This window comes from Pan troglodytes, chromosome 14 (assembly GCF_028858775.2).
Source record: "Pan troglodytes isolate AG18354 chromosome 14, NHGRI_mPanTro3-v2.0_pri, whole genome shotgun sequence".
Lineage (NCBI taxonomy): Eukaryota > Metazoa > Chordata > Mammalia > Primates > Hominidae > Pan > Pan troglodytes.
The window spans coordinates 106,251,934-106,277,319 of record NC_072412.2 but is presented as its reverse complement, the minus strand read 5'-3'; the positions used below and the strand labels follow the sequence as shown (position 1 = coordinate 106,277,319).

Below are 25,386 nucleotides of genomic sequence, written 5' to 3'. Positions count from 1 at the left end.
TGGCTTAATGGCCACAGAACTGCTTTTCTCACAAAGATACAGTTTTATTATTTAAATTCCATTATTCATTTTGGTGAGAATATCTTGACTCTTCCACTTGTGTAAAGCAGAAGGCATATAAAGTGTTAATTCAGAAACCATGTTGAAAAATGATGGTCAGCCAGGAAGAAGAAAAACACGAGCCGTGTTGTATGTGGAGGCCCCGGTGTCTGGGTGTAATTCTCGTTCGTTCTGTGAGGTGAGGCAGATGAAGCCATTTCGTGGTTCTGCTGAGCATGGTCTTGGCAGTGTTTTTGGGAGCCTCACACTGTGCCCCTTTTGTTAACTTGCTAGCCCTCCCTTTTTCTTTTCCTGGTTAATGAAAGGCACTCCTCCGTTCATTGGCACTGTGCCTACAGTAATGTGAAACAGGCTGTTACTGGATTTTAGTGATGTTAGAGACTGTTTTCCAGATGCTTCCTTGCAGTGTGGAGTTGCCTTTTTTGTTCCTTGAGATGATGATCTTCTTTGAGACAGTGGAGTTAGGGGGAATTTTAGACACAATACATCTTTTCCATAAATCATTATGAGGAAGAATTGACCTTTCTTTCTGTAGCACACCCTGCTGTGGAGGCTCCACTTAATCAAATATTTAGAGCCTCGTTGGTGTTCATTTCCTGTTCAAAGGGAGGAAAAGATCCTCTGCCGAAGCCCTTCACAGCTGACCGGGTACTTCTGTGAGAGTGTAGAAGAAGGTAGGCTTCCAGGCTTGTCACTGAGTCAACGAAGGGAGCAGGTGCCTCACATGACCTTCACAGAATCTCTAACCTGCTCTTGGGGAGTGGTCAGTGTGCTCCTGGCGTCTGAAGCCGATCCCCATGGAAGCAAATGTCACCCTTAACAGTGGACATCAGTGACCAGCTTTGCATCTGTCACCTCTTTTCAAGCCTTTCCCTTTGAGTCAGCAAGCACTTAAGTCGCAAGTGCTGAGTCGCATGGTGGGTGTGGACCTTTGTTGCTCTTTGGGGCCACCCATCATTTGACCCATTTCTGTTTGGGGCGTTCTTAGGTGCTCAGAAGATGATTTGATTAGGGAGCTGGTACAGATGGGCTGTCCCATCAGGTGCGCCCACCTGTTGGAGTCAGGAACTGGTCACGCGAGGTGGGGGCCCAGAGGCAGCCGGGCAGTCTCTGCGAGGTGCCCGGAGCATGATTTGTGGTTTTGCTCCTGCCACGTGGCCCTGCCCTGGCTTTCTAGGCCACAGGAGGGTCTGTGAGCTGCAAACTCCCCTTTGAAGAATTCCCTTTTTGTTTAAATTAATCAGAGTTTGGTTACTGCGATGAAGAATCTTGACGGACAACCCGGGGAAATGATGAGCATGTTGTAATTTCTAGTCCCTAAAACATTCCTGTTTAATTATGCTTTAAAGATAAAGTTAATCTGTCATTTTTCTTACTTACTCCACCACAGTGCCTTGTTTGCCTCTCTTCTCATTAGACACAATTTAAGCCATCTACTTTCATCTTTTGAATGTAAAACAATGCATTTTTAAGCATCTGTAGTATAGTACCAAATTATCTCAGCAGTAAGAGCGGTACAGTGTTTTTTTTAATATTTAGTGATTTGTCTGGAAAAATTAAGGTTTTTCTTCGGATTTCATAGTCTGCTTAGCTCATGATCAAAAATGGAAACTTAAAAAAAATGTTTATGCATACTTAACTGGGACATTTTGGTAAGTTACCTTATTTAATAGATATGAGAGGTTAATAGTGATCTTATTTAGCTGTGTGGTCCACTTATTTGACACGTATTAAGCACCTTCTGTATACAGCCAGCAAACCCAGATGTGGCCCAGTCCTCATGGAGCCCAGTCTAGTGGCACAGACAAATAGTCATGTGACTGTAAGTCACCAGGGTGCCACGCATTGCTTGACAGGGTGAGATGTCCAGAGGCCTATGGAAGAGGGATGGGATCAGCTCAGGAAGGGCAGAGCCGGGCAGCTGGGAGATGAATGGCGGAAGGAGTTGAGCCGTGAAGAGTTGAGGGTGACTGTCCAGGGGTGACCCGCACGTGCAGAGCCTCTGGGTTGGGAGCTGGCAGAAGCACAGCGCCAGAGCTATGGGCCTGCAGAGTTCGGGGGAAGCCAGGGTCTGCAACAGCCCCTTCAGCATATCAGCTATGTCCCAGGAGGGTGAAAGCTGATCGGTGTTTGAAGCCTGGTGGGGTGAGCCCATGTGTATTTCGAGATATCAACATAGAGAACATGCTGGGCACAGCATCCCCGCTAGGAGGCCTGACTGCATCCCAGGTGAGAGGTGGAGGAGCTTGGCTTAGGGCTGATGGGAGACCCTTCTCCAGAACATCCCCTTTGTGACCCTGCAGGACCTCCAAGCAGAAACGCCCCTTGGGGACCTGTGGCACCATGACTTCTGGGGCAGTAGACTGAGCAGCAACACCAGCCACAAGTCCTACCGGCCTCTCACCGTCCTGACTTTCAGGTAAGCTGTGACATTGAAGGGCCTGGGAAGGTCACTCCCAGCTTGTGTGTGACATTGGATACAGGTGTGTGTCACCAGGTTCTCAGCATTCAGGAGTCTAGTCAGTGGCTCCAGGTGGGGTCTGAGCTGCTCATATACATGGGTCTCTAGGTGCAGAGAAGGCCAGCGTGGCCCCTGTGAAGGATGACATGCACATTGGTGGTGTTTCATATTTTTCTCAGTTCTTGGAGGTTTGACCCTTTGCTGGTTAACACCAATGGAATAATATGAGTGAAAGCATCATGGGGCCTCTGATGAAACTGATTTTTTTCACTACAGAAATAAATAAGGTATAAATCTTCCTACTGTTACCAAGTCAATATGCAAAAGCAATATGCTGCTTAAAAACAATCCCCCCTCCGTTAATCAGGGAGCCACTTGCACTGAATAGATGCATTTACCTCACAAAGGTTCTCGTCCATACCTGCTCCTCGGGTGCATTTAAACACTTGTGAGTAGACGGCCCACAGGAGCATGGGAGTGATGAATTGGAACCACCAGCAGCTGAGCAGCAGTCAGAATAGGAATCCCTGCCAGCGGAGGGTGTTTCGTTGGGGGAAGGCTGGTGGGCATACTGATAAGGAGCCCTTTTTTGGAGGATAAGCAAGTTATAAGACTGTCTTAAATCCAGGTCCCTAGGGGGTAACCATGAGTAGTGTGTGGAATATTATATCTTCTTGGATTGCAGCCTTGCCCCTTCTGCACTTAAAACATCGTCTAGCTTTCCTTTCGATTTTCCTCTGCAAGTTGCTTCAGCGCCACTCCCCTTGGACACATATGTTTCATCCGTTTTTCCCTGTAGTTAATTACATTCCCACCTTTTCCACAACCTTCTTAGCTCGACAGGCATTATTTATCTTGATGCTGTTTTTATCAAGCTGGCACAAAGGCTTCCGCTTCTCCTTTTAATATTTCCACACACAAGCCTTCTCCTCCAGACCTTTGCCATTTCTTGCCGCATGCCGCTGCGCGTGTACCCTGAACACCCTGTGTTTCTGCAGGATTAACTACTACCTCTCGGGAGGCTTCCACCCCGTGGGCTTTCACGTGGTCAACATCCTCCTGCACAGTGGCATCTCTGTCCTCATGGTGGACGTCTTCTCGGTTCTGTTTGGCGGCCTGCAGTACACCAGTAAAGGCCGGAGGCTGCACCTCGCCCCCAGGGCGTCCCTGCTGGCCGCGCTGCTCTTTGCCGTCCATCCTGTGCACACCGAGTGTGTAAGTGTCGTCTGCCCGAGGCATCTGTATGCACGTGAGAAGCGATATGACACCCCCATGTCGCCTGGTTTCCTAAAACAGGCTCCCTTTATGTACCCATCTTGGTTCCAGAGCTGGAGAAAGTCTACTCCACAGTATACTCTAGAAATAGAAAGGACACTACATAAATACCCTGCCAGACATTTGAAACAATTCTGTCTGGGGCAGAGACATCTCTTGTGAAAAAAAAATGCAGAGCACCATATTGGTGGAGACTGTGTGATAAGGTATAGTGTGATCTCTGGTGATACTTTCTGTTTAGCTTCTAGGATAACACCAGCTGTGAAGGCACGGATGTTAAATATTGCCCGACTTCGGGGTCTAAAGTTCAGAGGCTAAGAACTGTTCTTCAGTGGAGGGTCTGATGCAGTGTTTCTGTGTTCACTGACAGCTTTGTGATTTATAAAATCCTTTCTTAGGCTTAACATGCTTGTTATGAAAACGCTGTGACATCAGCTGGGCTAGTACAACAGTTCCACTTTAGGGATGAGGGAACGGCCTGGCAGGATAAAAATTTATCCAGGGTGAGGAGCAAGTGGATGTCGGGCAGGACTTAAATTCTGGGCTTCCCAGGCCTTCACTGAGGAGATGCTGATGTACTTGGTATTGAACTGGAAAGCGGTGCCCGCACTCTGCTGGGGAGCTGCTGGTGAAGTCTCTCCACCCTCCTCCACCTCACCCTGATCACCTGGGGGAGAGGATCACACAGGGTGAGGTGGAGGAGGGTGGAGAGACTTCACCAGCAGCTCCCCAGCAGGGTACGGGCACCGCTTTCCAGTTCAACACCAAGTACATCAGCATCTCCTCAGTGGAGGCCTGGAGGCTGCGTCTCCATCCCATCGCGCTGCCTCTGTGTATTTGGAATAGGCTGTGCTGGGATTTCACTAGGCATTTGTGAAGTTGTCAGGAACCGCCCCCTGCACCACCATGTGGACCCTTTGAAAATGCAAAAGGCAGCATGTTTGCTGAGGGACAAGATTTGACTGGAGTCATTCAATCTGTGAGCACGAAGTGCCTAAAATAATCACATACACTTTATTACTTCCCTCACAGTAGACTTCTCGTTTCTTAGGGATTGAAATATCTACATTTAACCAATTGCATGTTGCTTCTTGAAGTTTCAAGATGCTGAGCAGATGTCCTGTTTTTAGCATCTGACTTTAGTAAATTGTCTATTCTTCAGTATCAAGAGTGTTGTGGAGTTGTTATCACACCCTCCTCCTGATATCTTTTTAAATCTTTGTTTTTTACCTCAGCAAATTCAGAGAACAGTAAGGGCTGAATAGGCTGGGGACTGCTGTGTAAAAATTTAGTTATAAGCTCTTTATACATAACTGTGACCGAATTAGACTTTGTTTCGATCTGAGTTCTCTCTGGGACCCAGATATAGTGCAGCCATTGATCCTGAATAAGGGACTGGAAGAGAGGGATTCACTGGAGAAGTACTGATTCTGTCTTCCTTCTCGTCTAATTTAGTGTGATCTTAAAAGCAAAATGAAATACTTGAATTATTAGCCAAGGAAAGTTTTCTTAAATTCTCATTTTAAATATTCAGAAGTTGATTTATAAAAAGGTTTCAAGTGCCAACAAGTATAACTGAATGTGCTTACACACACGTACACACTCACACGCACACATTCTCTCTCACACACACGCACATTCCAGGTAAATGCAACCTGGGAACATGGTAATCTTGAAACTCCACATTCCAGATGGTTAAAAGGAAACTGAGGCAGACTAGCTCTAGGAGGAAAGGGAGCATTTGAAAAACCTCTTTCTCTCTTCCCCTCCCCACCATGACATCCATTCAAACTCAGATTTGAAGAAATACTTGTGGATAATTAAGAGTTAGCATTGTAAGACAGATATTTTGTACATTTACCTTTCAGCATTTCTGCAGATAGTATTCAGTTTCCTTCTGTCTGCATTCCCCTGTTACCTCCTACCCTGCAGTTAAAAATTCCAGCTTTAGGCCAGGCGCAGTGGCTCACACCCGTAATCACAGCACTTTGGGAGGCCGAAGCAGGTGGATCACTTGAGGTCAGGAGTTCCAAACCAGCCTGGCCAACATGGCGAAAAACCGTCTCTACTAAAAATACAAAAATGAGCCAGACATGGTGGTATGCCCCTGTAGTCCCAGCTACTCGGGAGGGTGAGGCAGGAGAATCACTCGAACCCAGGAGGCAGAGGCTGCAGTGAACCAAGACCATGCCACTGCACTCCAGCCTGGGAAACAGAGCAAGACTCTGTCTAAAAAAAAAAAAAAAAAAAAAAAAAAATCCAGCTTTAAAAACATACAAAGAGTGGAACACCCAAGGAAATGGGTGGCAGGCGAGCTCCTCCCAGGTGTTGACCAACACCGAGGAGCCAGCCCCACTTTCTGGCTGGCTGGGCCAGCGGCCTGAATGCTGGCCTTGGGCACAGCAGCCCCAGCCACATTGATCCCTGTGAGATGAGGACAATGGGGATTTGGTTAGTAAACTGCCTCAGTTTACCCCATTTGTCTCAGTGTACATTTATTAGGAGACAGTAATAGCAGTATAGGCTCCTGCAGTTTTAGTGACATGAATTTCTTTTTTTTTCTTTTCTTTTTTTTTTTTTTTTTTTTTGATACACAGTCTCACTCTGTCACCCGGGCTGGAGTGCGGTGGCACAATCTTGGCTCACTGCAACCCCCACCTCCCAGGTTCAAGTGATTCTCCTACCTCTGCCTCCCAAGTAGCTAGGACTACAGGCGTGCACCACCACATCCGGTTAATTTTTGTATTTTTAGTAGAGATGGGGTTTCACCATGTTGGACAGGCTGGTGTCGAACTCTTGGCCCCAAGTGATCCACCTACCTCAGCCTCCCAAAGTGCTGGGATTACAGGTGTGAGCCACTGCACCTGGCCTAACATGAATTTCTTTATATTAACATTTATATTAATATGTTTTAGGTCTTTATCACTCTCCAGCATTTCACACTGAAAATGATTTTTCCCACTGCAAATAAGCACCTGAATTTTCCAGTCTTCTAGGGTGATCAGCCATCTAGTGTGCCTGAGATTGAGAGGGTTCTGGGACTGGGGATTTTCCATTTTAAAGCAACGACAGCCGGGCACGTGGGGATGACTTGGGCACCTCACAGTCTTGCCCCCTCCTGGCCTCTGCTTGGCAATGCTGTAATTGCAGTCGGTGTTTTGTGCTCCTCAACTCATGGAATGTCTCTGTTTTTCTAATGAACCACCGCACATTGCTTCAAGTGGTTTGTAGACACCCAAACCCTCTGACAGGCCAGTCCCTACTGCAAGGAGGAGAGCCTGGGAGGGCCACACAGCCCCTGGTCTGCTGGTGGCTCTTCAGCTCTGTGTGGCCATTAGCAGGAGGACCCCAGCGCTTCCCTGAGGACAGAAGTGGCTTGTGTGGGCTTTCCTTTTTGTTTTCCTCAAAGTGTTGGGGAAGATTTCACTTTGTCTGAATTCCAACATCAAGGAGAGAAGCTCGGGCCCCCTTAAGAGTTCTGCCTGTAGCCAGGTGTGGTGGCGCATGCCTGGAGTCCCAGCTACTTGGGAAGCTGAGGCAGGAGGACTGCCCAAGCCCAGGAGTTTGAGGCTGCAGTGAGCTATGATCAGGCCAGTGCACTCCAGCCTGGAAAACAGAGTGAGACCCTGTCTCTAGAAGTAAAAAATTAAACAAAATGTTTAAAAAGAGTTCTGTTTGTCTAATGAACCCAGACTTTAACCCAGAAGGAATCGGGAGGGGAAACCTTCCCCATCCCCCTAATTCCTTTTCATGGCCCCCATGCAAATTGTACCTACTGGGGAAACAATGGTGCCGCCTGCTTTATGGATTCAGAGGGATTGCAGTGATTTCTCCAGAAAACTCTGAGTGTTTCACAGTATTTGTGAGAAAAAAAATAGCCTTTGTAGAAAAGTTTGCCTAAAAATACATATTATGCAAATATCAGAAAAGGAAAAGAAAATGTTTTCTTGCTTATGTACATTCTCAAACAGTGATTGGATACAGTCCCTCTCCTTGGGTAGTTTTTTAACATTCTTTTAGTGAAATCTCTCTTAATTACTATGCCAAAAAAATTCATTGTAAATACTAAATGCTCTTTTGCTTTAAAACACTTCCCATACTTTAAAAATTTTGTTTTTCTTTATGTCAAGGAACATAATGTACGTTGCTCAAAGTCGTGGGATGGTCTTCAGCAATTAGCAGAAAGAAGCATTTCTGTAAAAATAAGCTTTTGATGTTTAAATTTCATTTTTGGTGATTCTTCAAATCTCCACTAGCCACCCAGATAGCAAGTGGTTTAGGCAGCCTGGCCCTCCTGGCCCCTAGGCCTAGTATTTTTCCAAACCACTTCCTTCCCCCTCATTCACCTCACTTCTCCTTGGTCTCTGACACCTGCTCCCCCTGTTTCCTGTGACCCTGTTCTCTGTGGTCCCCTTCGGACAGGCTTGTCTGGATTGGCTTTTATTGCTTTCTCTTCTCTAAAGGGTTGGGATTCCAGTCCATCCTGAGGTGCTGTAGATAGTCACAGCTCTGAGATGCTCCTGTCTCCTCTCATGTCCTCCTGGTGTGAGGACCACAAATCCAGGATGCACCAGCTGCCTCCTCACTCACCCGGGGCTGCAGAGATGATACCTGAGCTTCTGCGTCCTTTGTCCTTTGCCTTTCTGCTACTCCTGTTCATAGACATACCCCATAGGACCCACCAGGGAACTCATAGTCAGCTGCACCCACCCTGTACCAGGCTCTGTTCTGTGTGGCTGCATCTCTGACTATTTTACTGTGTCCCTGATGGAGTGAGTTTCCAGCCCTGAGTATTCCAGAGCGCTCATTGCATATTCATTTCATTCATAAAGCAATTGGATTGTTCCCCTCCAGCATACTGGCATACTTGTTCCAGATCTGTTAAGCCTTTGTTTTGTCCCTGGCTTCCTTCTCGGTAGTGTTTGTGTGTGTGTGGTGTTCACTGGGTGGATTTATCAGCTTATTCAATTTTCCCAGCCATCACCTGACACCACGGGCTGCCACGTACCAACCATCAGGAGGTCACAGTTACAGTGACGAATGGTCCTCGGCATTTCATGTATAAGCGATGTAGGGGAATCTGCTCCTAAAAGACATCCTGTTTCAGCTATTGACTGCACATGAACTTGAGAATCATATGTAAATATAGTAATTTCGTAGTCAGTGTATATTTTCTTATCTTGATTTATAGAAGAGTCCTTTATTCTGCAGCTCATATATCACATCCCCATCCTTTGGGAAGGGATTAACCTACCAGCCTTTAAAGCGATACCTGGACAATCACAGCAGAAGCTTTGGTTCATGTCACATTCAGGTGCCAGTTAGTAAAGAATCCCACCTAAACTAGTCCAGTACCCCTGGGGGGAATTCTGTGTCTTTCATCACCGTACAACATTGGGAGAACAATTACTGGAATAATCAGCCTGAAGAAAGAAACACATAGTTGATATTGCTTCATTCTCACTGAGGAAAGGAAGGGCAGAGTCACCATGTGGAAAATGTGGGAAAGAAATGGCAGAAATTGTATTCTGTTCTCATCCAAGTTGTTAATCACTCTTGAAGCATTCAGCTTTCCAGGTTAACCCACTTAATCAGTTTGGTCTGAAGGGAAGAAAAAAGAGCAGAGGCAGCTTTGAAGGATTACTCCTGTGTCTTTTTCTATCGGCAGGACGGCTTTTCACACTTCTCTCACACCTTTATGTCCTTCATGTTTCCGATCACATTTTATTTTTTAAATATCATGACCTTTGAGCTGATAACATTTTCCAATTGAAAATCCACTTTGTGACCTCAGAAGACTAAGTCTTTGGAGCTCTTGGGTATCGTGTGTTAAAGAACACAGCTTTTATGGCATGTGCATATTGCCGTCTGTGTCCAGCGGAATAGCTAGCAGCAGGTTCAAACCAATCCAGTGTTTTCTTGAAGCAGTTAAGTCAAGTCCTACACCCAGAAGGGAGGAGAGAACTGATTGTAAGATAACACCAAGCGCTATTGCACAGCTACATCGTGTATTTATTTTAATAGGTGGCAGAGTCTAGGAAGTTTCTTGTTTTATATGTCTAAAGAATTTGGTTTTGGCTAGGCACGGTGGCTCACACCTGTAATCCCACCACTTTGAGAAGCAGAGGTGGGTGGATCACTTGAGCCCAGGAGTTCAAGACCAGCCTGGGCAACATGGTGAAACCCCGTCTCTACAAAAAATACAAACATTAACCAGCTGTGGTGGTGTGCGCCTCTGCTCCCAGCTATTCAGGAGGCTGAGATGGGAGAATTGCTTGAGCCCAGGGGGGTTGAGGCTACAGTGAGCCAAGATCACACTGCTGCACTCCAGCCTGGGTGGCAGAGTGAGACCCTGTCGCAAAAAAAAAAAAAAAAAAAAAAAGTTATGTCTCCTAAGTTTAGGATTTCCTTAAATGTGTTTTATGTAATTCTTTGTTTTCTTCCCCCTTTTTTAAGGTTGCTGGTGTTGTCGGCCGTGCAGACCTCCTGTGTGCCCTGTTCTTCTTGTTATCTTTCCTTGGCTACTGTAAAGCATTTAGAGAAAGTAAGCATTCCGTTTGCCTTCTTAATTTTCCACCTTCTTCATGTTTTTGTCCTGTTGAGCAGTGTCTTAACACACGGGAAAGAATCCATCTATGTGAGTGTGTCACTCTGAGAGGATCTGGGCCAGAGGATGCATAAACTCTCTTTAGATATGTATGTCTATTTGTGCCATTGCTTTTTCCATAATGCAAAGCTCTGACACTGGTGTTCACACTGTGGCCTATCCTATTAGGTATTGAGACCAAGAACAGAAGCAGCAGCAGGATTGAGTTTTGCCATTTTATTTCCTGCAAAATTATAGGATTGCGAACGATTCCAGGACAGGCTGTCCTGTTTTGATGTTCTAGGTATTTATTGCCCAGCTATCCTTTCATAGCTTCCAAAGGTGGCTTGGAAAGAGCCAGGGAGATTTTTCATACACTGTCCCTCCTTCATCCCATCCTGTCCAGACTGAACCCAGGCTCAGGCCCTGTCTTGGAGCACCTGCGACTGCCCTAAGGCACAGCAGAAAGGTGACCCCAGTGGCCCTAGCCTGTGCCAGTGCCCACTCAGGGCATGGTTACACCCAACCACTCCCACCCCCTTTTATTATTATTACCTTATCATGCCTGGATAAAACCACCCCTTCTTCCCATCGCTTATCGGTTTTCTGATACATTAGAGAGTTTGGGGACAGCTGAGCAGAACACCTTCAAGTATTGAGAACGGTGGTGGTAACTTTTCTTCCTGTAACTTAGCAATAATGCACTTCAGTCTCTTCCTGGGGTAGGGGTCTCCCCACCTATGATGATTACAAATCTCCCAAGAGACACAGGCGCCAGAGACCTGGCGAGGTTGCATCGGCCGGCCCCATAATGAATTCAGCACCATCGTGTGACTCTTCATGAGACAGTGAATCAGTAACAGGACTGGGAGGGAGGGGACCCTTCACTACCTCACTGTTAACGTTCACTACAGATAATGGTTCTTCCTTTTCAAAAGTTGGCAATTAAATCTGAATTTACAGATACAGATAACAGTTTATCAGAAATCATATTTTTCCTGAAGAAAATTTAAAATTAGGAGTTGTGGGCCTGGTGCGGTGGCTTACGCCTGTAATCCCAGCACTTTGGGAGGCTGAGGTGAGCAGATCACTTGAGGTCAGGAGTTCGAGACCAGCATAGCCAACATAGTGAAACCCTCATCTCTACTAAAATTACAAAAATTAGCCAGGTGTGGTGGCGTGTGCCTGTAGTCCCAGCTACTCGGGAGGCTGAGGCAGGAGAATCGTTTGAACCCGGGAGGCGGAGGCTGCAATGAGCCGAGATTGCGCCACTGCACTCCAGCCTGGGTGACAGAGTGACACTCCGTCTCACAAAAAAAAAAAAAAAAAAAAAAAATAGGCGTTGTGGCTTTTCTCAAAGACAACTCTAAAGTTTCTGAAAGTGCCATTTTATTGATGTTAACATAATTTTAACTTATCCTCCCTTAAAGTCACTACTCCCTGTTCTGAATGGATTTCAAAGACATCAGAGTGATTTTTGAGGAAAGTACTAAACCTTGATAGATTTAACGTGTGGGGGACATCATTTAGGAGATATGATAGAACCTGTCACTACTTCTAAAGATTGCTCTTGTGAAATAATGAAAAAGCTATTATGATACTAAACACTCTTCCATCGAGTGAACAGATACATGTATTGGCCTCCTTTAATGGCGTATTCTCACAGAAAAGTGAAAAGGCTAGACATTTTATATTCTTTTTCTGGAACCTTTTACTCTTCTTTTTTCTGTTTTAATTCACAAATTTGTATATTAATATATATTACATATATATTTTTGATGCATTTGTAAATTATAAAATTATTTCCAAATATCCATACAAAAGATACTTTTTAAATAAAGCTTTTGGCAAGAAACCAATACCAAAGTTAAAGGTACTTAAATGTGTGATGGCTGTTCCATTATTAACACTTTGACTCATGAGAAATAGGCAAAGTATATTTCAATACTGACATAAATATATTAACTGTAAGTACCAACGTGACCTTTCTTTTTTGTCCGGTAACATTTTTTTAGCATTTATAATGTTTATTTTAAAATTGGAAAGAAATTATGAGGCCTTTAATGTTAAATTTGTAGATGTTTTTGAGATTGTTAACCTGGGCATTTTTGCATTTGCAAACCGATAGCAGTGGTAGATGTGGCTTCCATAGAAAGCTTTTTAAGATGACTAGATTTTGACTTGGTTGAAGTTACTTGGGGCAGTTAAAAGACAGATAGGTGGACTGGGAAGCCTTTTAAGAATGCTTTCTGTTGACCTCTTGTCTACAAGCTGCCCCGTCTTCGTGGGATCTGTTCTCTTGTTAACATGAACCCTCTTGAGGAAAAGGAAAGCGTTCATTTAAATGGAGCCGATGGAGTCGCCTCCAGAGTGGTCTCTGGGCCTTTGCAGGCACCAACAGCTTCTTCGGTCTTTGGAAAATACAAAACTACAGTAGTTTGCATCTTATGCTCATCCAGGCTTTGGTGTCTTGACCCTGAAACTGATTGTTGGGCGTGCATTTTGTGTCCTTCCTGTCCCCTCATGGTGTCCACCTGCCCTGGCAGGCTTTGAGTTATGGATCATCACAGTTTTTCTCGGCAGTGTAAAGCAGAGGGTTTAAAACACCCATCCTCGAGCTGCAGTTCCCATCATTTGGAATTGGCTTTCACTGCTATTTTCCATTCCCACTCATCGCTTCCAGATTTCCGACAGAATGATTGGATTCTGCCTCAATTCCATCACAGGCCTGGAGGCACAGAGCCACGTGGATTCTTGAGAGAGGGCCTTAGACACACTGTGACCAGCTTACTTGGGGGAGTCCCCTGTGTCCCACATGTGAACAGGTCTCTGACCCCTCCCCAACAAGGTGCTGTGCCCTGAGACCCACCCTCTGTCACTTCAGGACCTCAGGACTGGATGCCTATCCCCGTCCACCTCGTTCCCTGGCCCGGCGACATCAGAACAGCCCCTCACGCTGCCAGCCCATCTCTCCCCTCCTCCTCACAACTCCCAAAATTCCCTTTGTCTGAGCAACCCCAGAACCGGGGCTAGTGAAGTCTGCTGGAGCCTCTCCTAGTCTCTTAGCAGAGGCACTGTTTTTAGCAACTTTTCTGTTTCTGATTTTCCATACTCCTTTCTAAACATGCGAAGAATAGAATGTGCTTCTTTGTTGATAGATTACAACTCTTTGGAATAATCCTTGAACATCATGTTAATGATCAGTTCAGTTCGTAGGGTGCTTAAGAGTCTTTTTTAGGAGGAGAAAACTTGCTGCAAATTAATAATACCTTTACAGAGAAGAAGCAGTAAGAGCCCCATATGCAAAAATAATTCCGGTTAAGGTGTTCATGAAAAGCCATGGGTTTCTGATTCTGTTCTAAAATAGTATAAAGGCTTATTGATTTTAGTCATTCATTCCATCACCAATAGTTAATCAAACTTTAAGGGTGTTTCTTGTACCAGGTCAGGTTTCCGGTGCTGGGGATACAAAGACTAGAACAACAAAGTTCATACCCCTGAGGGGCTTACCGTAACTCCAGTATATTTTGATTAAAATAAAGCTTCCATGATTCAGAATGCCTAGAGAGCAGAATATTCTGGTTCTCCTTCCTTTCCTGTTGACTTTTTCCTCCCTGTACCCCTCATAGCAGGCACTCAGTAAGGATCCTTTCTTTTCATGCTGTGTTTATGCAGAATGGGAGGCCATGGCCTTTGTTCTACTTACTTCCTTCATCTTCTATTAAATTTCCTTCAGTACAACAAAACAGAGCTCTTGATCCTAATGAAGATTCAGGTGTATATATATATATTTTTTCATTTGGATCAAGAGCTTTGTTCATTTGGTGTTTGAGATATCTTAAACAGTCGCATGTTTATTTATTTATTTATTTCGAGACCAAGTCTTGCTCTGTTGCCCAGGCTGGAGTGCAGTGGTACAATCTCAGCTCACTGCAACCTCTGCCTCCCAGGTTCAAGTGATTCTCCTGCCTCAGCCCCCCAAGTAGCTGGGACTACAGTCACCCACCACCACGCCCAGCTAGTTTTTGTGTTTTTAGTAGAGACGGGGTTTCGCCACATTGGCCAGGCTGGTCTTGAACTCCTGACCTCAAGTGATCTGCCCACCTCGGCCTCCCAAAGTGCTGGGATTACAGGCTGAGCCACCGTGCCCAGCACTGGTTTTTTTGTTTGTTTGTTGTTGTTGTTTGAGACGGAGTTTTGCTCTTGTCACCCAGGCTGGAATGCAGTGTCACGATCTTGGCTCACTGCAACCTCCACCTCCCAGGTTCAAGCGATTCTCCTGTCTCAGCCTCCAGCCATGTTTTTATTTTACTCTATGTAGTCAGTACAAATTGTACAAAAAGCTGAGTGGTAAACACATGTATTTATTGTCATTGCAGTGATGATTTCTTGTTCCAAGTGCACATGTCTATAAATGTTCAGCAGAGAATACAAACTAACTCTTTGGTGGTAGACAAGTCATTTTTTATTGAGATACAAATATTAATGCTATTTAATGTTTAAATTTCAGGTTTAAAGTAACCCTGGTCTTTGTATTTTTGGGATCTGAACATAAATTCAAAGAAAGGCCTAATATCAGAGGAACAAGTTTAATATTATAAGGAAACAAAAAATTAAGTACTCTGAAATTAATGATTCAACGAGTTAATAAATTCTTTCAGAGAATACTTTTTTTGGTAACATCATTAACTTTTTTTATGGATGGGACGTCTTTATTATAAAGCTCTGGACGATTTTTAACTGCTTGAGTTTATTCTGTCCTAACCTCTGGAATCCTAGTATTTTCAGAAAATGAAAAATGTACTCACATAACATTTCTGGGGCTCTGCCTTTTTTTTTTTTTTTTTTTTTTTTTTGGTGCATAAATAGAATGTCTAGCAAGATCTTTGCAACAGAATTTTTTAAAAGTAGATGTCCTCATAAAGGAAGCATACATTTTCTTTAAAAAAACAAACAAACAAAAAACACTAGTGAGATGAAATCAATGGCACACTGGGTATTACTTCTGAATGCCCAAAACAAAAAGTGTTATTCTTACAATGAGGCATCTTGTATTTACATCTCTCTTAAAGCCTGGTATTTCAGATTGGAAACAGATCATCTCTGCACATTAAACTCGCTAGAATAGCCAAAACAATTTCGTTTCTAAACTGATACCTTAAAATACTTGTCTCATGGGAGTTAAGACCAAAAGAAGAAATTTATTCTCATTTATAGTGGGGAGAAGAGAGTCTTTTCCAGAGGGGGATGGATTTTCTATATACCTAGAACAACCATTTTAAGTTCTAAATTCTTACTCATAATATCAAAGGCAGGATCTCAAATCTCCATTGTTCTTAAGCTGTATAGCTCCCCTTAAGCTGTGTAGTTCTATAGCTGTATAGTTCACCTTAAGCTGTATAGTTCAGGCACTAAAATGGGATAACTCTTACTCTTGGGATATCATTGCCTCATATTTTCATTCTGATTAAAGACACCTGTTTTTCTTTGACTTAGAATCACACTGCTTATAAAATAGGGCAGTTGGCTAACTCATGTCCGATAGGACGCTTGGTTTTCAATTTGGGGCCATTGCTGACTGCATTCTGACGGTGGGAGTCATGCAGATTCTCTTTTCCCCGTTTCTTTGGTTGCTTCATTGCTTGATTTTCCCCCAAATGGACTAGTGTTTTAGAGCAGCAAGCCTGACTTCTTTCATTCTGTGCATAGAAGCACGGCTTGGTCGTTCCAGCTTTTGGAAGGCGAATCTGATGCTCATTGTGTTGCTCTGGCAGAGAGAGAGTCGCGGCCACCTGTCGGGGTGGCGTGGTTCCCACACACAACATGACGTGCCAGTTTTGAGCAGTGGAGATGCCAGGCATAGAGTGGTGAAGAGGGGTAACTTGTACAATGTGATGCTTTCTCTGAAAGGAGATCTTCCCACTGGAAAGGAGTGCCAAATCCGAGGCACATGCTTCATTAAATGGATCACATCTGCTGGCACTTGTGGGTGTTAGCACTGACAAGTGTCTTTCTGTCATTGCATTTTTCTCCCTGTGCTCCCTTCACTCCATTAGCCTTTGCCTCCATTTACCTAAGTGAGTGAATTCTCTTAGATGCTAGACACAATATACTGAAACAAGAACATTGCCTAGGCACGTCTCTGGTCAATTCTGGATCGTAAACTATTGATGTTTGCTAATGCTGCATAATTATCCTAGAGCAAGTTGTCTTCTTAAAAGATGAGAGAGGCAGCATGGTGTCCAAATGGTTTTTGTTTTTTTTTTCCCATCCTCTCCTGGGTCATTGGTATTTAAAATGTAACAGTCTTGATGGAGAGGAGACGGAGAATGCTGGGGAAGAGTGATGTCCTCAGATGTTACATAGAACCATGCACAAGTTAGAATTTTAAATCTGGGGAAGATTTTTCTGAATAAAAATATTTATAAGTGCAGCTGTGTTGGAGGTGACATCTGCCACTCAGAATTTATTTGTACTGTTTTTTAACAGTTACTTCTAAATTTAAAATGAAAATATTGATTTTCTCCATGGTTTTTAAATATTTCTTAAGTTATTTTTATTTATTTATTTATTTAATTTATTTATTTATTTTGAAGAAGAATATCTTAATGATGGCGATTCTTCCAGTGTGAAGGGGTTCAAAGATTAAATTAAAAGTGAAAAAGACCTGAATTCTGGCAGTATTTGTCCACACTGAGCAAATGATTAACTTTTGGGTGTTAAATTACATCTCATAATTGCAAGAAAAATGTAATATAGTAAGACTCTGATAGACATAGAAATAAATGAAACTATTTATTGAATCAACAGATGTTTATCGAGTGCCCACTATATGCAAAGTGGCCTACTATTACCTGTCTCAATTGTCTTATTAAAATGCTCACACTTGGAAATAAAATAATGGTTTGCATTTGTTACTGTATAAGAACATAGCCACAAAAGCACAGAGTCTAAATTCCTCTAGATTATATGTTGATAACTATTAGCATTAGTCACCTTCACAAACTAAGGCTTAAAATACATCTTAATTTGGGGAATTATGTGGGCAGAAGTTTGATGGAGCAGGTCATATTTCCAGAAGTCCGCTAGCCTGGGCCATCTAAACACTCAGAGCTAGTTTTTCACTTGAATTTTTGTAAGGCCTTTTTTGTTCACCTCCAGAACTGGAAACATTTTGTCAACACTGTATGGGCTGGCCTTGGTTTATCATTCATGCACATATATACTGCGTATATATAAAGAGGACCCCTTTCATTTATATGAAATGGTTTTAAAATATTAAATTAAGCTTTCCAATTTAGATTCTGGGAAACTCAAAGTGTGTGTGCATGCTTAGTCTTATAACTGGATAAAATATTGAGTGGCAGCTGGGCACAGTGGCTCACACCTGTAATCCCAGCACTTGGGGAGGTCAAGGCGGGAGGATCACTTGAGCACAAGAGTTTGAGACCAGCTTGGGCAATATAGTGAGACCCCCTTTCTTGACAAAAATAAAAATTTTTTAAAATTATCCAGGCCTGGTGGCATGTGCCTGTGGTCCCAGCTATTCGGGAGGCTGAGGCCGGAGGATTGCTTGAGCCTGGGATGTCAAGGCTCCAGTAAGTCATGATCATGCTACTGTACTCCAGCCTGGGCAAAAGAATGAGACCTTGTCTCAAAACAAAAATATACCAAAAATTGTTGAGTGACTAATCTGGTAGGGATTGGAGAAAGAGTTGGCTTTAAATAGGCAAACTCATTTCCTATTTTCTGAGTTTTCAAGGCCAGAGCTGGATACAAACATAGCAATGTGCACATTATGTCATCTGTGAGCTGGGTCTTTGATCACATGGTCTAGACACTGCCATGCAATCGAAATACCACAGGAGCCATATATGGCATTGAAAACTTTGAGGTAGCCACGTTATAAAAAGAAACAGGTGAGATGGATTTTAATAATATATTTTATTCGCCTTGATATATCAAAATTATAATTCCAACATGTAATCAATATAAAAATATGAAAATGTTCACATTTTTTTTTCATACTAAGCTTCCAAAATCGGTTTTGTATTCCACACTAACAACACATCCCACCTGGGATTCAAGCACTCGTTAGCTGTAATGATTACTTTGTTGGATAGTGGTGGATCTAGAATGTAGTGCTCACTAGGTTTATCTCTGACCATTGAGCTTTTGCCTTTGATCTGAAATTGCCACAGTTTTGAGAAGTGATACTTAATATTTAATAATTGCTGAGACTGAAGACACTTCTTCAGCAAAGAAACATTACCTTCATCTTTCATATCTTTTCATGCTGGGTGTGTTTGAAGCAAAATCGGAAGTCTAAGGAAAAAGAGTAGGACTCTTCTGTCAGAATTGCAATAGAGGATGGGAGAGGTGGAGTTTAGAGTTTGAGAGTGTGGTGAAATTATGAGGTGAAATTAGGGAGAAGGTTGTCAGTAAACCTGAAGGCTGTGTTTTCTAGTTGTTATTTTTCTGTTTTCAACTAAGTCTCTGGTTTAACCTTGTAAGGAGAAAGCCATTTTAAATTCTAGATAAGAGGACTATCTAGAATTCTTATCTACAGGAATTCTAGAGGAGCCCATCACTTTCGTGTCTGTGTCATAATTTAGCTTTGTGTTAATAGAGTGCTTTCAAGAGCTGTCTTTTGGGCATTTTTAATGAAGGAACTGGGAATATTTTTCTTTTCAAAGTCCATGGGGGAAAATTAATCTATGTTACAGTCAAGTAAAAATACAAGATAATTCCTTTTTTCTAGGCAGAAATGTAAAATCAAGGAACTTGCTTTTGAAATTAAGAACAGAGACTATTACATTGGGGAATGTATTATGTTTAGTTGAGAAGTACCAACACAAATTCTGAGAGTGAAAGAAGCCTACGAAAACCAAATTCAGGTAACAGTTTGGTGGGATGGGATGGGGTGGGGTGGAGGGTGTCCATTTGGTTTCTAGTGAGCTATGGAGCTGAGCGCCAGGTCAACTTGGAAACAATGGATGGAGCCCGGCCATGGCACCATCTCCTCATGCTGGGTCTAGAGTGGCCGGCAGGGGCCAGGGGTCTCTTGCTGTGTTTATCTCTGGATGAGATCCCATGGTAATTAATCAGGTCGTTTATAATTAAAGGTTTTGTTTACAAATAAACTGCTAATAGGAGAAAATCCTAAAGGTAGTTTGACCCAGACTCAGGAAAATGTGTCATGGGAAGAGAGGCTGTACCCTGAGACTGAGTGGACAAAGCCACCCATCTCTCATGACGTGGTGGAAGGCCCGGACTTCTCCGAGGCTCTGGCGTGGACTTGTAAGCTGGACGCTGTGCTCTCTCGCTAAAGCTTGTGTCCCTTTCCCCAAATCATAGCCTAAAAGAATTCATCAATCTGTTAGTTTCGGGTTATTTCGGCCGTAATTTTTTTTTTAAAGCTTTAGTGCCTGCCAATACTTATCTGCTGATGAGTGCTAGCAAATGCCCACATGAAACAATAAATACGTTAAGTGCTCAAATTGGAATTATGTGTAATTTGACAGGGTTTTGTTGTTGTTGTGGCTCCTTATTGTGATCTTTTGACATTAGATACATAGAAAGTAATTAATTTCTGCAAGTAAAATGATCCTTAGTTTGCTTGATGGATCTAAGTATACTGTTGTGTAATGGTATTCAGTAGAGGAAGCCTGACTTCCGGGCTCCATGCCTCCTGAACAACTTGGAGGATCGCTGCCCAAGGGCACAGCTAAGACCTGAAGTTTAGGGAGACAGGCTTGGGCTCAGCACTTAGAATAATCTAACAACCCAGAGTTGAAAAGTGAAACGGGCTGTGGTTTGAAAATTAATCCCCACCAGTGAAGTTACTCAAGTCGAGGCCAGGTGGCCCCCTGCTGGAAGCATCTTGGAAGGGATTCCAGCATTTCCATCCTTGCAGGAGAGATGATGCACAGCCTCTAAGAAGCAGTGTTGACACCTGCGGTTCCATGATTTGTCGGGAGCACAAAGCTTATTGCACCCCTTTTGATAGAGAGTAGATAGTCACTTCACTCACTGAACATATACCGCCCTTCCAGCGTCAGTCGGGCCTGCTGATTTAGTCAGAACAATTTTTAGTTGCTCCTACGAGCCAGGCATGGTGCCAGCCGTCCAGCCGTGAGCAGGCTTACTCTCAAGGGGGTGCACCCTGCCTTTAGGGAGCATCAGAGCCACCTGGAAAGCTTGTTAAAGGCCGATTACTGGTTCCCATCCTCAATTTCTGATTCATCAGATCTCAGTGAGGCCTGAGTCTAATAAGATCCAGGTGCAGGTTCATGGACCACACACCTGTGAGTAGCACTGGTTTAGGGCAATGGTTCTCAACTGGGAGTGATTTCCTACCCTCCCCACGCCCCTACTGACATCCGGCAATATCTGTGACATTTTTGATTGTCACCACTGAGGGGAGCGGTAGGGGGTGGTGCTACTGGCCTCTGATGAGTAGAAGCTGAGGGTACTGCTAAACATCCTGTGATTCACAGGGCAACCCCCCTCCAAAAAAAGTAAGCAGCCCACATGTGATGAGTGCCGAGGTGGACAGACCCTCGACTCGGGAATGACAGAAAATCAAGTGCTTGTGATAAACTCTGTGAGGAATATTGTGATAGACTGTGATCAGGGCAGTTTAGAGCACTACAGCTGGGCCTAAGCTAATCTACGGGGGCAGTCAGTGAACAGGGCTCACCTCACAGCGGCAGTCAGGGACTTGGAGAGGTGAACGGGGCTCACCTGCTCACAGGGGCAGTCAGGGACATGGAGAGGTGCACGGGGCTCACCTGCTCACAGGGGGCAGTCAGGGACATGGAGAGGTGAACCGGGCTTAACCTGCTCACAGGGGCAGTCAGGGACATGGAGAGGTGAACCGGGCTTACCTGCTCACAGGGGGCTCACCTGCTCACAGGGGCAGTCAGGTGTGCATACAGCAGGGTGTTTGCTCTTTTAACTGTGGAAGGAAACAAGTGAATTGCAGAGAGACCTGCCTGAGCGGGTGGGGTTTGGCTTTTCACAGCATAAGTGACATTTAACAGCTTTATTGATTGGGTAGGATTCTGCCAGGACTGTTCTGCCCCAAGGGAACTCAGTAAGCACACCCAGATGAGAACCTGCAAGTGGGCAGTGGTGGTGGGCCTGGAGTGAGTGTATGCTGGGAGGGGCTGGAGAGGGTTCGCGGTGGCCACTTCAGCAAGGCCTTTAAAGCCACGGTCAGAAGAGGAACCATTATCCTGAAGGCAAAAGAGATAATTAGAAGGCATAAAACAAGAATGTTCAGGCCAGGTGCAGTGGCTCACGCCTGTAATCCCAGCACTTTGGGAGGCCGAGGCGGGTGGATCACAAGGTCAGGAGTTCAGGACCAGACTGGCCAACATGGTGAACCCCGTCTCTACTAAAAATACAAAAATTAGCTGGGCGTGGTAGCGTGCATCTGTAGTCCCAGCTACTCAGGAGGCTGAGGCAGGAGAGTTTCTTGAACCCGGGAGGCGGAGGTTGCAGTGAGCCGAGATCGCACCATTGCACTCTAGCCTGGGTGACAGAGAGATACTCCATCTCAAAAAAAAAAAGTATGTTCGTTGTGTTTTATGAGACAATGGGATCTCAGTTAACGAGGCTTTCCTGTCGATCAGCTGGCCTTGTGAAAAGCTTTAAAGTGCCTCAGCTATAATAGCCAAGTCAAGTCAACTTTTTGTATAATAGCTATTCCATTTGTTTGTATTTTAAATCTAGAAATTTGATACGCAGAGATTCTCCCCCCAAAAAGCTGAAAGGGCCAGACTTTTCTGCTGCCGCTGGAGACTGTGTGGGAGTGAGGAGGCTGTCCTAGCAGCCCAGCTGTATAGCTGCAAGCTGCTAGTGTTGGGCACATCAGGAGTTAGTCCTGCTCATGGTTCATTGAGAGCCGGGGGCCCAGCTGGGGACAGGCCTTCTCATCTTGACAGGGTCTCAACCCCATTGTAGAGCATTTGAGGTGAAGAGCGCCTCCCAGCCGGGCGCAATAACTCACGCCTGTAATCCCAGCACTTTGGGAGGCCAAGGTAGGCGGATCACGAGGTCAGGAGATGGAGACCATCCTGGCTAACACGGTGAAACCCCGTCTCTACTAAAAATACAAAAAATTAGCTGGGCATGGTGGCGGGCGCCTGTAGTCCCAGCTACTCGGGAGCCTGAGGCAGGAGAATGGTGAACCCAGGAGGCGGAACTTGCAGTGACCAGAGATCGTGCCACTGCACTCCAGCCTGGGCGACAGGGTGAGACTCCGTCTCAAAAAAAAAAAAAAAGAGCGCCTCCCACCCCCAGGCCAGAACGCACTGGCTGTTTTCAGGATAGGAAGGCCTTCCATCCTGGGGTGTTGCTGATTCTATCTCAAGTATTCACAAGTATTTTTCTGTCCCTCCTTGCAGGGTCTGCAGGACACACACAAACACTTGTTAATTTCCCCAGCAGGCAGTTTAATGAGAGTCACGGTGTATTTGTTACACTATCCAGTTGTCTGGCACATTTTGTGGCACAGTGGCTGATCAGCCACCCCCTTGACTACTGCATCAAAGCCCCATTGGAAATTCCATCCCCCTCTAAGCTGACGAGGTTTGGCTGACTCAAGTACCACAAACATTAATTAAATGATTTCTGTAGTCCCAGCATTATACCAAGTGATTTTTAACATGCTTAGTTTTTAACATAGTTTTTTAATATACACACATGGTTAAAATAATGTAAAGAGTACTGAAGGTTATGTAATGAAAAGTAAGATTAAAACTAAGACTTCCTCCCTCCTCTACCCCAATTCTTCATTTTAGAACTTCTCAGAAACTAGTCAATTTCCTATGTGTTGTCATAGAGATATATTTTGCATTTGCAAGCATTCTTTATGAGTTTTTCACACAAATGGCCAGGTGTTCCTATGTAATTTTTTCCTTTCGAATATATCCTGAGGTCGGTAACGTTGCCCCCACGTTATAGGTGAGTTCCTTGAGACCGTGAAAGTCACTTGCTCAGTGTCACGCAGTGAGTGGCAGAGCTGGCATTCAGATGCTTACATAGAGCCATAGGCATTCAGACCGGGAGTTCCAGGTGTAAGTGGAATTGAACCGAGTAATGCCAGGCGAGCTAACAATTGGATTCTCCAAGAAGGTTCGCTTTTGTCCCACTTGATACCGATCTCTTTTTTATATGTTGGCTTATTCATTTAGATGAAGAGTGAGGACTTCACAACGGAGAGGAGTATCCGTGCAGCTTCCCTCTCCTCCCTAGTAGTTTAGTTCTGGCCCCCAAATTGCACACACCACCGACGAGATAGTGTACAGCCAGACCCTGCTCGCAGAAGGCCACTTAGGGACCAGTGGTGGTTACTGGAGCTGCCGACCACCTGAGCTTCTTACCGTGTTCACACGTCTGGGGATGTTTTGGCTTCTTGTTGGTGCTCGAGCCCCCGTGCAGATTGGCAGCCCAGCCTGGTCCATGTCTTTACCTGCCCCAGGTGCTAGGTAGGTGCCAGCTCTGTCAGTAGCCGTGTAATCCTTTGGTAGGGGTTGGAGCTGTTCCACACAGGGAGCAGAGCAGACCCATCCTAAGCCACCTGGTGTCCACAGGGCCCAAACTCCTATTCCAGGAGTAGTGGAGATTCTCAGAGGCATTCCCAGCAGCTCCATCATGGCAGCAGCAGTGACCATTGGGGTCATCTTGAAACCAGATGGACTGTTTGCAGTCTCAGTGAGAGTTCTCAAAAAGACTCGTCAGAATGGTCTAGCAGGTGATTGGTAGGTTGGGAAGAAGGTACCTGCTGCGTGGGGACTCTGGCATGAGGCGTCTTTGTGGCCAGGGCTTCATGACAGTGCCTCCCAAAGGCCCTGGGCACGTTCTCAGGAGAGCCTTGAGTGGGGACATAGGTACCATTTAGAAGGTGTTGTCTAATGCACTCTTGCCCACAGAGAAGTGCTGTCTGAAGCCCAAACCCTGTTTTCAAGTTATGGTTGTTTAAGGTATTTGCTTAGAATTTTAGTTCCTGATGCTAAAAACCTGAGCTGCATTCTATGACTTTTGCACTGATCATTTCCCTTAATTGGCAGGTAACAAGGAGGGAGCGCATTCTTCCACCTTCTGGGTGCTGCTGAGTATCTTTCTGGGAGCAGTGGCCATGCTGTGCAAAGAGCAAGGGATCACCGTGCTGGTGAGAGCCGCAACATGGCTGGGGCCTGCTTTTTCTGTGTGTCCTTTTCCCTCCTATAAAGACATCTGGGGCTGGCCCTGCCTCTGTGGCGTTCTCCACGCCTGCATCCCATTGCTGGCCTGAGGTGATAGACCTTTCTGGACAAATGGCTTTCGCTGTCACAATTCTGGCATTGCAGATGGAGAATTGACTGACTGCCTTGACAGTCATGTGCAACTGGGGAGAAATGGTGAATGAGGAGTTCTTAGGGAGCCATGATGAGTGCTCTTGAGAGGCCCTGTAGAAAAAGATAAAAGAATGGTTTGAGTTTTCTGGGATGCTTGTACATATTTCAGCAGTCCTAGATCACCTAGGACTGACCCCATCAATGGTTTTGATCCTGGATCTAGAAAGGCTGGTGGATAGTTTAGAAATGAAGGAACAGGGCCGGGCGCCATGGCTCACGCCTGTAATCCCAGCACTTTGGGAGGCCAAGGCGGGCAGATCACCTGAGGTCGGGAGTTTGAGACCAGCCTGACCAACATGGAGAAACCCCTTCTCTACTAAAAATACAAAATTAGCCAGGCGCGATGGCGCATGCCTATAATCCCAGCTACTCAGGAGGTTGAGGCAGGAGAATCGCTTGAACCCAGGAGGCGGAGGTGGCGGTAAGCCGAGATTGCGCCATTGCACTCTAGCCTAGACAACAACAGCAAAACTACATCTCAAAAAAAGAAAAAAAAAAAAAGAAAGAAAGAAGGAAAAGATGAAGGAACAGGAGTTCTGCAGCCACTCAAAGCCTCACGTGCACACACATTCTGTCTCTCTTCTCGTCATTCCTCCACC

At 44.8% G+C, this 25,386-nt stretch overlaps 1 protein-coding gene across 7 annotated transcripts in view; it reads left to right on the top strand.

Moving 5' to 3' along the window:
* Positions 1 to 25,386, top strand: part of TMTC4 (transmembrane O-mannosyltransferase targeting cadherins 4) — a 70,273-nt gene that overhangs the window by 8,203 nt on the left and 36,684 nt on the right. For 5 of the 7 annotated variants that reach the window (XM_009427186.5, XM_016925498.4, XM_063792293.1 and 2 more), the window contains 4 exons: positions 2,364 to 2,479; positions 3,520 to 3,736; positions 10,253 to 10,340; positions 24,461 to 24,561. In XM_009427186.5, the coding sequence (XP_009425461.2) occupies positions 2,364 to 2,479; positions 3,520 to 3,736; positions 10,253 to 10,340; positions 24,461 to 24,561 (522 nt within the window). The remainder of the gene's footprint in view (positions 1 to 2,363; positions 2,480 to 3,519; positions 3,737 to 10,252; positions 10,341 to 24,460; positions 24,562 to 25,386) is intronic. The other 2 variants (XM_063792295.1, XM_063792296.1) reach the window with 1 other exon arrangement.